Here is a 19,110-nt window from a genome sequence, read left to right as displayed (position 1 = left end):
TTCCAATAATATATTTCACTTCTGATACAGATGGCCTTTTTAATGGATCCTCATTCCAACATTTTTTCATCAACTCCATATAACATTTTGGAATATTTTCAATAATTTTAGGACGTTCGCCTTTACAAATACTTAAACTAAGTTGAAGATCATGTGTTCTATCATTAAATGGTGAAACTCCAGATGTAAATTCCCACATAATCATAGAAAAACTATATATATCACTAGCCTGAGTATAAGGTTTGCCTCTCAAAATTTCAGGTGCCATAAATGGTATAACTCCGTAAATTTCACCTTTTTTTAAAGATGATTTTATAGGTTGACATAATCCTAAATCACTAACAAAAACTAAATTATTATCAACTTCATTTTCTTCCTCCTCTTCATCCTTTTTATTGCTGTGATTTAAAATATTGCCATCATGTAAATCACAGTGAATAAGATCTTGTTTATGTATTTCATAAAGCCCAGAAATAATTTTGTACAACATATTTAGTTTTTGTTTCCAATTATATTTGGTTATTTTAACTAAATTTCCTCTTAAATTACCTTTATTTGCATAATCCATTACTACCATATAATTCAAAGTATCTGAACTTTTTGTAAATCCATATAAATTAATAATATCATGTGAATCTGCACAACTTTGATGATATTTCCACTATAAAAGTAAAATTGAAATATGCAATTAGTATAAATAAATAAATAAAATTAAAAAAAAAAATAATTTTGATTATCATACTTCATTTAAAAATTCATCTAAATTTTCATTCAAATTATTGAGGCGTTTAAGAACTACTTCTTTATCTTGATTCATATTTAACCAAATAGCTTTATATATAGTACTAAACCCTCCTTTATCAAGATATACAACATTTGCAAATTTATCATAAGGAATCCATTTTAATCTTCTTTTAGAAATAAATTTATCTAAAATTGTATTTCCACTTTTTCCAAATCTATAATATAATAAATTAAAAATTATAATAAAATTATTTCAAATTTTAAAATTAAAAAAACAATTTAATACTTACTCTAATTTTAATTAGGAATACAATAAAATAAAAAATCTTAGTATTTATTAAATATATATAAAAACCTATAATTTATAACTTACCAACTAAAACATAAATATTTTTAAAAAAGAATTTAATTAATTAAAACTTTAAATTGATACTACATAAATGTAATAATAAAAAAATAACTTACAAGAATCTAAAATAATTAAAATTTTTAATAAAGAATTTAATTAATTAAAATATTACACAAATGTTATGATAAAGAATAACTTACAAGAATCTAAAGTAAATCAAATTTTTAAATAAAGAATTTAGTTATGATATAAATGATATATGCAATATTATAATAATAGGAATAACTATAACTTACAAACTAAAGAAATTACAAAATAATTAATTAAATAAAGAATTTGTTAGTTTAAATTACATGCAAATAAAAAGTTATGTAATAGAATTAAAAAATATCTTACATGCTATATTATGAAATAAGTTTTAATAAAGAATTTAGTTAGTTTAAATCATATGCAAATATTATACAATTATGTAATAATAGAATCAAAAAATAACTTACTCGCTATATTATGAAATAATTTATAAATAAAGAATTTAGTTAGTTTAAATTATATGCAAATATTATACAATTATGTAATAATAATAGAATAAATTATGAAATAATTTTAAATAAAGAATTTAGTTAGTTTAAATTATATGCAAATATTATACAATTATGTAATAATAGAATCAAAAAATAACTTACGATCTATATTATGAAATAATTTATAAATAAAGAATTTAGTTAGTTTAAATCATATGCAAATATTATACAATTATGTAATAATAGAATCAAAAATAACTTATAACTTACCAACTAAAAGAAATTACAAAATAATTATAAATAAAAAATTTAGTTAGTTTTAATTATATGCAAATATTATACAATTATGTAATAATAGAATCAAAAAATAACTTACTATCTATATTATGAAATAATTTTAAATAAAGAATTTAGTTAGTTTAAATTATATGCAAATATTATACAATTATGTAATAATAAAACCAAAAATAACTTACCCTCTATATTATGAAATAATTTTAAATAAAGAATTTAGTTAGTTTTAATTATATGCAAATATTATACAATTATGTAATAATAGAATCAAAAATAACTTATAACTTACCAACTAAAAGAAATTACAAAATAATTTTAAATAAAGAATTTAGTTAATTTAAATTATATGCAAATATTATACAATTATGTAATAATGAATCAAAAAATAACTTATAACTTACCACCTAAAGAAATTACAAAATAATTTTAAATAAAGAATTTAGTTAGTTTAAATTACATGCAAATATTATACAATAATTATGTAATAGAATCAAAAAATAACTTACTCTCTATATTATAAAATAATTTTAAATAAAGAATTTGTTAGTTTAAATTATATTCAAATATTATATAATTATGTAATGATACTCACGAACTAAAAGAAATTACAAAATAATTGTTAAATAAAGAATTTGTTAGTTTAAATTATATGCAAATATTATACAATTATGTAATAATAGAATCAAAAAATAACTTACTATCTATATTATGAAATAATTTTAAATAAAGAATTTAGTTAGTTTAAATTATATGCAAATATTATACAATTATGTAATAATAGAATCAAAAATAACTTACCCTCTATATTATGAAATAATTTTAAATAAAGAATTTAGTTAGTTTTAATTATATTCAAATATTATACAATTATGTAATAATAGAATCAAAAATAACTTATAACTTACCAACTAAAAGAAATTACAAAATAATTTTAAATAAAGCATTTAATTAATTTAAATTATATGCAAATATTATACAATTATGTAATAATAGAATCAAAAATAACTTATAACTTACCAACTAAAAGAAATTACAAAATAATTTTAAATAAAGAATTTAGTTAGTTTAAATTATATACAAATATTATACAATTATGTAATGATACTCACGAACTAAAAGAAATTACAAAATAATTTTTAAATAAAGAATTTGTTAGTTTAAATTATATGCAAATATTATACAATTATATAATGATACTCACAACCTAAAAGAAATTACAAAATAATTTTTAAATAAAGAATTCGTTAGTTTAAATTATATGCAAATATTATACAATTATGTAATAATAGAATAAAAAAATAACTTACTCCCTATATTATGAAATTATTTTAAATAAAGAATTTAGTTAGTTTAAATTATATGCAAATATTATACAATTATGTAATAATAGAATCAAAAAATCACTTACGTGCTATATTATGAAATAAATTTTAATAAAGAATTTAGTTAGTTTAAATTATATGTAAATATTATACAATTATGTAATAATAGAATCAAAAACAACTTATAACTTACAACCTAAAAGAAATTACAAAATAATTTCAATTTAGTTAGTTTAAATTATATGCAAATATTATACAATTATGTATAGTAGAATCAAAAAATAACTTACTCTCTATATTATGAAATAATTTAAATAAGGAATTTAGTTAGTTTAAATTATATGTAAATATTATACAATTATGTAATAATAGAATGAAAAAATAACTTACTCTCTATATTATGAAATAATTTTAAATAAAGAATTTAGTTAGTTTAAATTATATGCAAACATTATACAATTATGTAATAATAGAATATGTAATAATAGAATCAAAAAATAACTTATAACTTACCACCTAAAGAAATTACAAAATAATTTTAATAAAGAATTTAGTTAGTTTAAATTATATACAATTATGTAATAATAGAATATGTAATAATAGAATCAAAAAAATAACTTATAACTTACCAACTAAAAGAAATTACAAAATAATTTTAAATAAAGAATTTAGTTAGTTTAAATTATATGCAAATATTATACAATTATGTAATAATAGAATCAAAAAATAACTTTTAACTTACAATCTACAAAATAATTTTTTAAATAAAGAATTTAGTTAGTTTAAATTACATTCAAATATTATACAATTATGTAATAATAGGAAAAGTTATTTAAAATTTTATAAAAAATTATAGTTACCAAAACTTTGTTCATCATTACTATGATAATCATCTGAATATTATTTATTTCAGTTATCCATGAAAATATTAAATTAAAAGCTATCTAAATTTTCCAAAGTTATAATTACCCAAATCTTGTTCATCATAATAAATATCAGCATTTCCAAAACTTTTTGAGACAACTTTGTGAGTTGAAGGATCTTCATACAAATTAAAATATAAAGAAGTTATTCAGTTTATTTCAAAATTTTCCAATTATCTATGAAGATATTAAAAAGATTTAAAGTTATTCAAAATTTATAAAAAATTATAGTTACCCAAACTTTGTTCATCATTATGATCATCATCAGCACTATCTTTGTGAGCTTTGAATATTATTTATTTCAGTTATCCATGAAAACATTAAATATAAATTTTTTATTTCAGTTTGTTTTAATATATTATATTTACCTTTAGATTTCTTGATTTTACTTGATACTAGTTTTACTATATTGCCAATTTGTTTTACTATATTCTTTTTACCCCTATCATTAGTACTCTGAGCCATTATTTATAATTGTGTCAAAGCTCTCCCTAAAAGATATGTAAAAATTTTTTAATTGTTAAACGCTTTTATTATGTGGTATATATATAGTCGTTTAGGTAATACAGAATGCATGTAGATCACAACACTGGTTTCAACTTTCAAGTCTCATTGTGGCGCAGCAATTTTCATAATATAAAATTCATTATGAAATATAAATAAGTAAATTTGGCCAGCATTATGCCACGTGATTTATAATTCCGGCTGGAATTATATATTTTGTGTAATATATTTTCCATATAAGGAAATTATGGTTACACGAAATGAGTACTGCTCTGCAAGTTTACTTATATTGACAAAGGCAGTTTTGAATATCATTTTCGATTTAAACTTTTTTTCGTCATGAAATGACTGACAAAACGATAAAATTAGTTTTTATATTCCAGAATTAAAATTTCCTTATTAATTCTAAGCCAGCTTTTAGAGCAATTAAAGATACGTCTAGTTAAGCGCTTTAAAAGCTTTGTTTTAATTAATTTTTTTGAAAAGTGTTACGCGACAAGGAAACTTAGCCTCATGCTATTTATAAACATCATTTTATATATTGATAAATACCAGTAGTAAAATATAAATACTTTTTAGTTAACAAAAAGTAAATTATAGATACTTTAATGCAGTGTTCGGCAAATGACTTGAAATGAACAAATGACTCAAATGACAAGTCATTTGTCATTTGTCATTTGCAACTCAAATGACCTGTCATTTAAGTCATTTGAAAAATATTAAATATTCTGCGAATTTTTATTAATTATTTTGTTTATTTTAATCAAGAAAAAAAAATATTAAAACAAAATTGGTTTAATATATATAATCAAAAAAGTTCCAATAGTAGTAAAGATTTTTCAATCACGTGATTTGTTATTATTTTTACAGGTTATTATTTGTTAATAATATTATAGGCAGGATTATTTCACTTATAATTATTTCACTAATGATCATTTTATCCACACAGATAAAAGTTAATTAATTTTGCAATAAAATATTTAATTGTGACACATGTAGTGGATCCCATTTTTCACCATTTTTATGTATAATTGTTGTCTTTATTTAATAATAAGATGGCCATAACATTTATTTATGCATATAATTATATAATAAAATTATATATAATAAATAACATATCAGATATTATTATCACTTTAATAATTATGGTTGTGTTATTTATTATTTTCAGATTACAGTAAAAAATAAATAATTTGTGATTATTTCGATTACGTCCTTCCTTTTTTGTACATCACGTGATTATAAATTGTCCAATAATCTTTAAATATTTTAATGACAAATGACCAAATGACAAAGGACGCAAATGACAATCAAATGATACCCAATCATTTGGCATTTGTCATTTCGCGAATAATTTAAATGCCAAATGCCAAATGATGGGGTGTCATTTGACCAAATGACTCCTAATCCGAAAAATGGTCAAATGACCAGGTCATTTCCGAACACTGCTTTAATGATACGTTAGTTGAGTCATATACAGGACTCCGAGAAATGTATACTGTAAATAGGTAGCAACTCATTTACTATCCTCTCTTCATCAGGGCCAAAATTACGTAATGCCGTCTGGCATTATCAAAAAAGGATGAACTACACGTTATTTTGGTTCATTCTATCATAGCAAACTTCATATTGTTACCTTTTTGTGTATTGCTCGGGTCTTTTATGTATACATATAATCATTTATTTTTGCTCTCAATTCATTTTTTGTTTAAGTTGTTCCGACATTTTCATTAATATCAAACTTCCTTTATTTTTTGCGAGGTCTAATTTGTGTCATTGATGCATAAAATTTATTAGTAGGTAATATCGTGCGTGTTTATGAAAAGCTTCCAAGTTTAAATATATTGTTTATATCATACTGTAATCATCTAAAGGAAGTAATATGTATCTATATAAATTAAATATAACTGTGAGAGAAAGATTATCTTATCCGCCATTTTTATTCTGAATATATAGCAAGGGAAGGATAAATGTCAATCTATAATTATTTTAATTAAAGCACACTGACCAAGTTGAGGAATAGAAGAATAGAATTCTGATAAGGCCACACAAATTCGAATTTTCGGTTCACTTCACCCGGCCGGGTCACTTCTTCAAATTTCAATAAAAAAAAGTTTATATATAAAAAATTTATCACATGATCAGGACGTAATTTTATTGGCGAGTAAGTTTATCACGCGGCTGATAACTTCTAGAGCGAAAATAAATTCCTCCCTTTTAAAGTCAACCAATCAAATGTCACGATTTTATATATAAACTTTTTTTACTAATAAACAATAAACCCCGGGTCCCCAGGTCGATTTTAAATTTCAATATTACGTGAACCGAAAAATTGAATTTGTGTGACCTAATATGGACGATGATGATCTAATACTAGTCAACCTAGTCAATGATAGATAATCAGTACGTACGCAGGATAGTTAACCTCAAAATTATTATATAATAGAAATAAATTAAGAAGGCGTGTACGTGTATAAGCGTGTTAAGGCACAGTAGCTTCTAAAGAACAAAAAATTTTGGTAGCAACTAGAAAACAAATAAATTTATTTTAACTTATGATCCTTGCCTACCTTAATAGTTTGTATACTCATGTTACCACTTTTGGATGCATCGTGAACACTGAACATTTCAAGGATATTCCAAGCACCATGCCTCAAAGATATAGTAAGATGTGATTAAATTTCACTGTTAAATGCTGCACCACTTATCTAATCAAAAGAAATGTCAAAATTGAAAATGTCAAAATAATCAAAAAATTCAGATCTGTCATCTTGTGGTTCACACCTGTGAGCTATGGGGAAGCGCCAAAGCGATCACATCATTTTGGAATATATTAAAATTACCTATTGTAACCATTTACACCATTGTAAAGGCCACCTGGATTTTAATTATTTGACGCCACTCATTTTCTGCGATCACGAATTAGTGATCGACGACCAATATTAAACAGCACGTCATAATTTGGCCATAATTAATTCTGGCTAAAACATATAAAATATAATTCGACCAGAATTAAGAAAAACGAAGTAAACGTGATACTTACTGTACTTGGATTAGGGTCGCATTTCTGGATCTCAAATCAAAAAAAAAGTGTTACCTACGGGTATTACCGTTTATATCCGTTTATTTTTTTATCCGGGAAAAATAGGACCCAGATATACTATATATATATATGGGATGGAGTTCTAATGATACGTCGCCATCATAGTATAGTCTGGCAATGTAAAGTTTTGGTTTGCATACAGTTTACTGTAGGGATTTTTTGTTTATAGTCAGAATTATCATTTTTTTATAAATTAAGTTTGCTGTCATATAATATTCTGTATTTATTATAGTAACTGATACAAGAAAAAAAAATTTTTTTTTTTAAAAATATATGATTATTCCTTAAAGAGTAAACATATTTGTGGTTTTCAAAGATTTTCATACATTCATTCATACAGATCATGATGTCTCTTTGTAATAAATTATAGGAGTACAAATATATAATAAATATAAATTCTTCGGTTGGATTGGTTAGCGGTCATACCCGGACATATATGTATCAATAATTCAATATAATAAAAAACGGATACAATCGGATAATACCCATTTTTTTATTTCAATAACCCGAATACTCATAAATATCCGAGTATGCCCGATTATATCCGGGTAAATGGTAACAGGCCGCAGCACTAACTTTAAAAAAAAAATTCATAAATTCAATAACTTACGTATAAGCAGCTGTCGTAACTCTGTTTTGTAAGATATTTTAAAGAAATTAATATAATTTAGAATGTTGTAAAATTATTTTGTGAAAATTGCGGATTTTCCGTAAAAGTTAAATCGCAACGGAATAAATAAGACCCGAAATATACATAAACAGGTCAGTTTCGAGTTAGAGTACAAGCCAAAAAATTATGAAAATCTTTCCATACATATATTTCGGGATTGTATAACGGTAGGCATTGATAATACTCCGATATTCTGTTTGATAATACTTTTTTTTTAGTTTAAAGAGATGGTCCTTGTAGATGATTTTCATATTATTAAGCCAACATTAACCGCCTAAATCATTATGCCGAATCATCATTGGTGACGAGTGACGATCAATTTATTGTCATGTGCTAACGATGGTATAACAGATAACGATTAAACACAACACATAAAATAAATAAATAAATTCTAAATATTATGATAATTTAAAACTGATTTTTTTTACGACAATATCAGTTATTAATAATTATTAAGTTTTTTTTTTTAAAAAAAAGAATAAATAATAATTTTAAAAAATTAAATCCATTCAAAATCTCCACCACATACTTCATTACATTTTTTAATTATTCCATCCGCTTTATATTTTTCTATTAAATCACCTATATTACCTATATTATCTAATCGACTGAGTTGTAATACTAAAGAATGTCGATCTTTCCAATTATCAAAGAAAAATTTCAAAAATTCTAATTTAATTGGTTTATAACAAAAACTGAATTTAAATCTAAATAAACTTGTTGGTGATGTTTCAGTTAATATTTCAAATAAATTATCCCAACCAAACGTATCTACCATATTACTAATAATAAATAAACCACTTAAATTTCTACAATTAACTAATAAATTTTTTAATTCAAGAATATTTCTATTTCTTAACATTAATTTAAGATATCTAAGATTAGGACATTTCTGATAAATTGCTTGAATAATTCTCTTATTATCAATCTCTTCATGAGGTATATGATCGATTTTTATTTCAATGAGTTGACCACTTGTACTTGCAATTAAACTTGTTAAAGCACAAATTGGAACGCCCTTAGCATATAAAAATTGTAAACAAGGTAAAGATGAATAATTTAAACAATTCCAAGGAAGATTTTCGTATGAATTATCCAATTCTAATCTTTTTAAATTAGCAAAAGATGAAAGAACTTTTGTAACAAGTGGTTTAGTTGATATCTTAAAATTTTCTATAGTATTTGCGTGTCTTATTAATGAATTTTCAAGAATTTTACAAAATGATTCATTGACATACAAACACTTATTTATAAAACTTATTTTAAATAAATTTCCTGCAGATTCGATTAATTTAACGATTTCATAATTATTATCATTCCCTTCAATAATAAGTTCTAATTGTTTAATTGATTTGCAAGTTTCTATTAATCCAAATAAAATATTATTATTTATGTTAGTATGACAACTGAGGAATTCAATTTCTGAAAAACAACTTTCGGTTCCAGGAATGAGACGTATTTGACAATCAAGTTGTTGAGGTATATAAAGGGTTTTATAATTTGCGTTTCCGTTAATAAAAAGGTTGATTATTTCACTTGTAATAATTGATATTGAAGATTTTTCTTGTACAAGTTCAACGTCAATTATCCTTTGGATTTCATTTAAATTTAAATGTCTACAGAAACTAATATAGTTAAATAAAGAATTTTGATATGATTCTATCAAAAAATCAAAGTGTTGACCTAAATTATTTCTGGATTCTTTTGATAAATGAGAAATAATCACGTTTAATAAGGATCTTTCCTTTCCATTCTTTAAACGTTTCCAAGGATCTTTCCATAAAATTGGAACGGTTGATTCGCACCAAGTTTTATTGACTAAAAGACATGAATAAAGAGTATTATCATCGTCTTGTAACTCTTCGAATATTAAATAAAGAATGTCATTATTTAGGTTTGACATTTTTTATTAAAAAAAAAAAATTATTTTATCGTTATTTATTTATTTATTTATTTTATTTATTTTTTTTATTTTTATTTTTTTATTTTTTATTTTTTATTTTTTTTGATGCATGATATTAATTATATCGTGATTATGCAGGGCCTTTTTTGTTTACCTGTTACGTACCACATTATATTTATCTATGATACCAATGTTGTTTTGAATTTAAACGTCACTGATCATAATAATAAATAATTTTTTTTTTTTAGAGTCCAAATTCTTTATGGTAATTTGGCGTCGATCTCTTGGCGTAAAAAGCGTATGATAGAAACTTAAATGATGGAAATTTCCGAATGACATCTCCTCATAATTCCGGCTAAAAGATCTGCATGGCTTTTTTGGGTGAAACGGTATCCGGCATTAAAGAATTATGTAACGACTAATATATATTGTAATTGTGTAACGCGGAAGATCCACATAGATTGGGTCTAGAATGTCCTTGAATGAATTAAAAATATATACATACATATCTGTGAAACTATTAATTGTGTAACATGAATGGTCTAATCAACGGAAGAAAATTTAGTATTATGTATATAATGGATAATACTAAGGGACTATTACTCGGATCATTCGGACTTTTGGCTAAAAAATCTTTTTAACATGGATCGATCCGTTAAAAAAAAAAAAAAAAAAAAAATTTAATAATAAATTTTTTTTTATTGTACATGTACAGATTGTACAGTATATATAATTTGTATATATGTATATTGTTTTATAAGTATATATAATTTATATTTTAATAAATTTTTTTTTTTTGGTAAAAATTTTTACTGTTTACGTTCGCTGTATATAATTTGAATCAATTGATTTGGTTGGGCATTATAATTTGTCGATTGATTCTGCTTTCATTTTTATTTATGTCACAATGTCGCATCAAATATGCTTGTATAACGTAATATCATATCATATTACAAATAATTATTTATAATTTTGAGTACATCAAAAAGGTTTTCTTTAAAAAAAAAGAAAAAAAGAAAAAAAAATGTTTAGATTAAACAGAGACGTACTTTATTTAATATTTCAAGAAATTAAAGATGATAAAAAAACACTTTATTCATGCCTTTCAGTTAATAAAACATGGTGTGAAATGATCATACCAATTTTATGGAATAATCCTTGGAAATATATTAATAAAAATTGTGAACATCGAAAAAAAAAATTATTATTAAATATAATTATTTCACATTTATCAAATGAAATAAAAAATAATTTAAAAGATCAAGGTATTGATTTTTTAACAACAAATTCATATCAAAAACCTTTATTATTTAATTATATTAATTTATGTAAACATTTAAATTTAGAAGAAATTCATAAATTAATTAATTCTATTCATGAACAATCTAAAACTTTTATTATTAAAAATCAATTATTCGAACTTTTTATTAATGAAAATACGAAATTTACACATCTTTATTTACCTTATCAATTTGAACATCAAATACATCTTATACCTAAATCTGAAACTTGTTTTTCAGATATTGAATTCTTTTGTTGTAGTGCAAGTATAAACGATAATGTAATAATTGGTTTAAAAGAAATATGTAAATTAATTAAAGAATTGAAACTTTTTATTGAAGTACATAATAATAATTATGGTATTATTGAATTAATTAATAATCAAAATAATTTATCAAGTATTAGTTTTTTAATTAATTATACAGAATATTCTAGAACTTATGGATATACAAGAGCTCATGAATCATTTTGTAAAAAACTTGAAGATTCATTAATTAATCATGCTAATACTATACAATATTTTAAGACAACAAAAGAACCAATAACAAATATCATTTCAAAATTCGTAAATTTAAAAGAATTAGAATTGGATTGTAGTTATTATTATGAATGGAATTGTTTAGAAAATTTATCTTTACCATTTTTACGTATATTAAAAGCTAGTAGAGTTCCAATTAAAATTTTAACAAGTTTAATAGAAAATACAAGTGGAAAACTTAATGAAATAAAAATTGATTATATATTTCATGATGAAATTAATAATGAAAGAATTATTCAAACAATTTATAATAATTGTCCAAATCTTAAATATCTTAAATTAGTATTAAGAAATATTAATATTTTAGAATTTGAAAAATTATTAATAAATTGTCAATATTTAGAAGGTTTATTCATTCTTATTAATAATATTGAAGATGAATTTAATTTAGAAAAATTATTTGAAATATTAACTAATTCTTCACCAATTGGTTTATTTAAATTTAAATTTAGTATTTATTCTGATACAATTTTTAAATTAGAAACTTTAAAATTATTTTTTGATAATTGGGAAGGTAGACATCCAATGTTATTACAATTTAATAAGATTGGTTATATAGAAGAATATACTAATTTAATTGAAATTTATAAATCTAAAAAAATAGTAAAAAATTTTGATAATTTATTTTATGGTCATATATATGAAGATTTTGAATGGGTTTGTAAGAGGGTTAATTAAGGATATTATTTTTTTAGAAATTGTTTTATTGCAAAATAAATATAAGGAAAATATTTTTTTAAAATTGAATATTTATATTTACAAAGTAACGATGTACGTGCGTTTTGATGTAGAATATTAGAAGACTAACGGCGGTCAAGAATCGATGCCATAATGTTCATTCACCTAAATACAAAATTAAAAGGATCTAGTGACAGATTCGTGGTGATGATCATGATAATACACGGCACTTGGTTAAAGGAACGAACGTAGCGACGTAGCGTGCTCACGTGACCTAAAGGTTCGTGATCACCAATGAATTTATTTTTTTTAAAAAAAAAAAATCGTAAATTATACTAATAATAAAATTATCTATTTTTTTTGTATGCAATAATTTTATAATTTTATAAATATTATTTTATACAACACATAGGTTAAATACATAAATTAATTTTCTAATTTAATTCTTCTGAGAACTTTTAGCATCTGAATTTCATGTAGAGTTTTACGTATTTCATTGTTTTATTCTAAAATTAGATTGATAATTCTTAACTTGAAGTTTAAAGCATCATGTCTTAAGCTTACAAAAGCGTCATTTTTTTTATTCAAAAATAGGACTAATTTATGAAGCGCGTCATTGTTTCCAGCATCATTATGTGTATTGTAACAAGTTTTGCCGTTTTGAAACGTTTAAGCAAATATTCTCTAATTTTCTCTTACGTTCAATGTATATATAATACAGTACTATATAGTACAGTACATGTGTTTCTTTTACATTTAATACATCGTAACTCGCCTTGTTGAACGCCAAAAAGAATAAGAAAGTATCAAGATTAATTAAAGGAAATTTCGTCCGCATTGGCTTAGTACGGGTTAACAGTTAATTTAAGATGATTTTAGTTATCACAATGTATTACGTCAAATTTAACTTAGGACATAATCACGTTTGTGCTACACAAAGGTATTTTCATTGTATTTTAAGATGATTATTTGCATGACATTTCACTATTTAAGTAAATTTTAATATTTAGATTGAAGGGATAATGATTAATGGTAGTGAATCTTATCGTTATTTTTATACTTTTTGATAATAATCATACTTTATAAAAAATTATTTGACTCGTAAATATTTAATTTTAAATTCTACGAAGAAATAAAGTATTTACTATCAACCCGAATGTTAAATTTCTTACAACGTAAAAAACGCTAACGCTAACATCAAGGTTCTACATAAAGCAATATGTTCTACATTCGATGACATAAAGTAACTTTATCAAAATTATGCATATTAGTAGAGTACGTATAAACTGACTAAACTTTTTTTTATATCGTGCTTCATAGAGATGCGATACGAAGTCCGTCTATCCGGAATCCGGATAATCCGCCTTAAATCAGTCCCGGATTCAGATAACGGATAATTTCTGGATGTATTATCTGTTAGGATAAATCCAATCAGATAATGGTATGTATATACATAGTTGGTATGTAGTAAGAGAACGAAATGTGGAGTCACGTGATTTTTAATGCCGGCTAGCACTACCAATTTCGCCAACACTATGATTAACTGATTTCGGTCAATACATTTTAACACAATACAGATGTCATGTTTTCGATCCGTGTCGGGTTTTGATAATCAAGTTGGTTTTTATGTTAGAACTTTTACCACCATCACATTTAATATTCATAAGATGCAATTTGTAGAGAAATATTTTTAAAAATATGAAAATTACATCATTACTGGAAGTGATGAAAGAATGGAGATATACAATGCTATATATATAGAATATAATGAAGATAAAGATAAAGTTGAATTCTTCAAAATATTACTTAGGCAGTGTTTATTAAGGGGGTGCACGAGGATGTGATGAACAACAGAACAAGGTTGGCACGTCTAAGTTAAATTAAAAACTTAGCCGGATGGGAGCGCTACATCGAAAATATATTTGTCTCTAATTTAATTAGTTTCGTAGTATGTAGTTGTTTTTACAATATAGTTTAATATTTTTTCTTTTGAAATTGTATTGTTTCTATATCCTTGTCTAATAAAAAATAACAGATAAAGAAATAAAATAAAAAATAAAAAATAAACGAGTTTCTAAAGAAAAAAAATGATTCTTTTCTAATTTTTCCAATGAAGAAACAAAAAAATACTTTTTTCTTATTTTCTAGTAAAGAAATGAAAAAAAATATACATGTATTTTTAATAAAAAGACGAAAAAGAACATACCTTTTTAATAAAGAAATGAAAGAAAAAGTATTTTTTTTAATGAGGAAACAAAAACATGACTTTTTCCTAATTTCTTAATAAAAAAAAAAGAAAAAAAAATATATGCGTACAGCTAATAGTAGAACTTTTAGGGAATTATTTTAAATGCATTATAATATAATATTATTTATTATTAATATTTTAATATTTTAACAGAGCATCTATTTTAATTCGTGATCCACGAGTTAACTGCAAAGGGTCTGCAGAAAATGGCCGAATTTGGAGTGGCGTCAAATAAAAGTGAAACTTTATTGTAAAAAGAAACTTTGGATTAAATATTACATTAAATATGTTAGTGCTGAATGGAATCATTATTTAAGGAATGAAAATCGAGTACTAGAAAGAAATTACTAATGATCGACATACCGAAATTTTGCAGATCAGTAAGGACTAAGGACCGTGATGATTTTGTCACATGGTCACGTGCTGACATGTTTACGTTTTTTATTATGTTTCTGAAGGACTTAGTTTTTTTTTACTAGCCTGATCTCTATTTGTCACTGCATTATATGTCACCTGTACTACCACGTTTAAAGTACTATTTATATTGTGACAGGGTAGTGTGGTAAGATTCCCCATCAGTAAGTAGTACATCGGAAAAAATATGGCCCGAAGTTCTACTTTTAGTTAGAATATTCCTTTCCATGGATAAATATCGCAAGCAAAATAAAAGTAAAAAAAAAAGTATTTCTTTTTTCTTTTCGGTAAATAAAATAAATTATTTAACCGTTGAAATAATCCAATGGAAAACGAAGTTAGTAAATTAAATATTTCAGATGGAGACACCAATATAGTTAATAATCAGAAAAATTGTTCGTATTGCAATAAGTCTTTAGCCGAAGAGTTATGGTGTAAAGAATGTGATCCATTTAGAATGATAGAAGGCTGGACCAGCGGAAATCCTGATATTGATAAGTTTGTAAAGGATACAATGTATAATGCAAGAAATCTCACATATATAAGACATCCATTTCTTGAATGGGTAACATTAGATAGATTTACAGATATAAAAGAAATTGATGAAGGTAGTTTTTCCAAGGTGTATTCTGCAACTTGGATTGATGGTAAATCGGAATATTATAAAAATAATGATGGAAGTTATAAAAAAGTAAACCTTGAACCTATGATGGTAGTTGCTTTGAAAAGGTTAATTGGATCACAGAATATAAAAAACAAATTTTTAAGTGAAGTACGTTTTTATATTAATTTATTTATTTCATATATTAGGAGTCATTAAATTTATTTTATATTCAAATTTTTATTGTAAATATAGCTTAAAATACATTGGAAAGTATGTATGTTATACGGGTTCGATTTTTATGGATTAACCAAAGATCCAGAAACTAGTGAATTTATTATGATTATACGATTTGCAGATAAAGGAAATTTGAGAAGTATTCTTTCAAAAAATTTTAATGATATGTTTTGGCAAAATAAAATTAACTTATTGCATAAATTATCATATGACCTGCAGAGTTTTCATAGTTTAGGATATTTTCATGGACAATTTCATAGTAAAAATATTTTACAAGATCATAATTTATTTTTCATTTCAGACTTTGGGTTATGTGGACCATCAAGCAAAGATAATGGTGTATATTATGGAGTAGTGCCATATATTGCACCAGAAGTCTTAAGTGGTACACAATATGAATTATCATCTGATATTTATAGTTTTGGAGTAGTTATGACTGAATTATCAACTGGAAGACGTCCTTTTTGCAATGAAAATTATGATTCAAGATTAATATTTGCCATATGTATAAATGGACTCAGACCAGAATTTGGAAAAGGAACTCCTGAATTTTATGAGGAATTAGCTTATAAATGTATGAATGAAAATCCAAATGAAAGACCAACAGCTGAAGAATTATTTGATATATTTAATTTTTGGCTTGATTCTATTAGAGGTAGAAAAGATGAAGAGGAATGTTTCAGTTACAAAGGAAAAGAGATTAAAGATGCATTTGAAGAAGCTGATAAAGAAATATCAAATATCTCAACTTCATATAAAAAAGGGTTCTGATGTCAATCAAACTATTTATAAAGAATGTAATGAATTGTTTTAGAATTTTTTTAATACGATACATCTTTTGAATATTTTTATTTTCCCTTCCATACTAATTAATTTTTTTTAAATAAATGATTATCCTCACAAAAAATCAATACAGTTAGAAGGTACTATAAACACAATTTATTCTTTGATTAAACATTTTAAAGATGCTAATATGTGTATTTGAAATAATAGGTACCGATTTTGGAATAAAATATACTGTTGATTTATAAAGGATTTCATTTATAGTTTATCTCTTAATTTATTAACTATTGTACCTAAATTTTTTATGAAATATTTATATATCAATTTAGTTAATTTAAATTTTGATTTTAAGTTTTTAACTACCAATCTATAAATATTATAATCAACTTACTTAAGAACAAGATATATCTTTTTGCTTGACTATCTTAAAATTTTGAATTATCTTACATGTTTAATCAATAAATTTTCTAAACTTTATGATACGACCATTTAAATATATGGAAACTAATTCTTGAGAGCTTCAATCAATTTAGCAATTTCATAATATCATTTATATTAATGCTGAATTCCTGAAAAGAAACATTCAGCTCTGTTTTTTTTGTAGTGTTGTATGTAGGTACCAAGTTGACGAATGGTATATATTTGTTCGGGCAAAGTTATTTTAATAACTTAGGATAGCAGTTAATTTTTTCTTTAGTTTTTTACTGATTAATTAGCTTCTCTTATGTAGTCTTTTCAATGTATTGTGTATCATTTAGAAGTCGATATGTCTCTTTATGATTGTAATTACTTCTATTAATTTCTGTCTAGTAATGTATATTTTCATACGTGTACGCTGTTGAGTCATTTTTTTTATGTCATCTCGATCTAAAAATAAAATTCAAAAAAAAATCAGTCGCATATCAGCTTTTGTTCGCTTTTTTTTAGAGTACCATGTATAAATAATTTTCAATTGTGTAACATGTCAACTGTGTAACCCTAAGGTTATACACTTATACTATAATCATGTGTAACTTTAAACATGTGATCTCTTTGATGCTGCGGTTAGTCTGCAAAATATCTGTCGATTAAAATTAAATATTACTTTTCATAAAAAATAAAATGAGAATCCATTTCGTTAAAATTTGATTGAACAAGCTATCTAATCAGATACATAAGATATAAAAATTTTTAGTTCTTTCAGTTAATTTAATTAGTAAATAGTTTGTTTAAACTTTATACTCATACGAATACAATACATACATAATAAAGTTAATTGAAGTTTAAGTTAAATAAAGAAATGAAAAATGAGTTAAATAAAAAAATATATAATTTACATGAAGATTCCACTTGCTCTATATCTCATAGTTCAGAACTAGCTTCGCTTACAAGTTTAATCATTAGGATGAAGCCCCAATGATGAACCGATATGCATTTGAAGCTTTAGATCGAACTTTGAGAGATATTATGAAGGCTTTGAATCCAAATTTAGAAGGAAAACCATTTGGAGGTGAGGTTGTATTGTTTGGAGGTGACTAGGGATGGCAACGGTCGGTCATGGTCGGTCATCAGTCGGTCATAACCGGTCAAGAACCTTTGACCGACCGACCGACCGTTTGACTGACCGGTCTGACCGACCGGTTAACCGACCATTTAACCGATCCTGAAAACGTTTGCAAAACGTTATTTAATAAAAAAACGTTTGAAATACTTTAATAAAAAATGTTTTCGCAACGTTTTCTATTAAAATAATTTAAAAAAACGTTTGCGAAACATTTTTTTATTAAATTACGTTTCGCAAACATTTTCAGGATCGGTTAAACAAATGGTCAAACGGTCAGTTAACTGGTCGGTCAGACCGGTCGGTCAAACGGTCGGTCAGAGGTCTTTGACCGACCGATATCGGTCACGGTCATGACTGGTCATAACCGGTTAATGACCGTGACCGTTGCCATCCCTAGAGGTGACTATCGGCAAATTCTTCCTGTTGCTGTAAAGGGAAGCCATCACCTTGAACG

General features: G+C 24.2%; 4 protein-coding genes across 4 annotated transcripts; 2 read left to right on the top strand and 2 right to left on the bottom strand.

Annotated features, from left to right (window-relative positions):
• Positions 1-4,070: 4,070 nt before the first annotated feature.
• On the bottom strand, positions 4,071-4,618 carry OCT59_015930 (uncharacterized protein; the record flags this gene model as incomplete). The annotated part of the gene is made up of 4 exons (XM_025329090.1): positions 4,071-4,123; positions 4,200-4,271; positions 4,389-4,436; positions 4,522-4,618. The coding sequence occupies 4 exons, from the start codon at positions 4,616-4,618 to the stop codon at positions 4,071-4,073; spliced, it is 270 nt and encodes an 89-aa protein (XP_025164106.1).
• A 4,311-nt stretch (positions 4,619-8,929) lies between these two features.
• Positions 8,930-10,333, bottom strand: OCT59_015929 (uncharacterized protein; the record flags this gene model as incomplete). The annotated part of the gene is made up of 1 exon (XM_025327865.1): positions 8,930-10,333. The coding sequence occupies one exon, from the start codon at positions 10,331-10,333 to the stop codon at positions 8,930-8,932; it is 1,404 nt and encodes a 467-aa protein (XP_025169219.1).
• A 1,024-nt stretch (positions 10,334-11,357) lies between these two features.
• On the top strand, positions 11,358-12,830 carry OCT59_015928 (uncharacterized protein; the record flags this gene model as incomplete). Its single annotated transcript, XM_025327864.1, has 1 exon — positions 11,358-12,830. One exon carries the CDS (start codon positions 11,358-11,360, stop codon positions 12,828-12,830), a length of 1,473 nt encoding a protein of 490 aa, XP_025169218.1.
• Positions 12,831-15,817: 2,987 nt separating this feature from the next.
• Positions 15,818-17,101, top strand: OCT59_015927 (uncharacterized protein; the record flags this gene model as incomplete). Its single annotated transcript, XM_066132150.1, has 3 exons — positions 15,818-15,829; positions 15,905-16,264; positions 16,349-17,101. 3 exons carry the CDS (start codon positions 15,818-15,820, stop codon positions 17,099-17,101), a joined length of 1,125 nt encoding a protein of 374 aa, XP_066003167.1.
• Between the last annotated feature and the right edge of the window lie 2,009 nt (positions 17,102-19,110).

Source organism: Rhizophagus irregularis, chromosome 24 (genome assembly GCF_026210795.1).
Source record: "Rhizophagus irregularis chromosome 24, complete sequence".
In the NCBI taxonomy this organism is placed as follows: domain Eukaryota; kingdom Fungi; phylum Glomeromycota; class Glomeromycetes; order Glomerales; family Glomeraceae; genus Rhizophagus; species Rhizophagus irregularis.
This window is presented reverse-complemented; position numbering and strand designations above follow the sequence as displayed.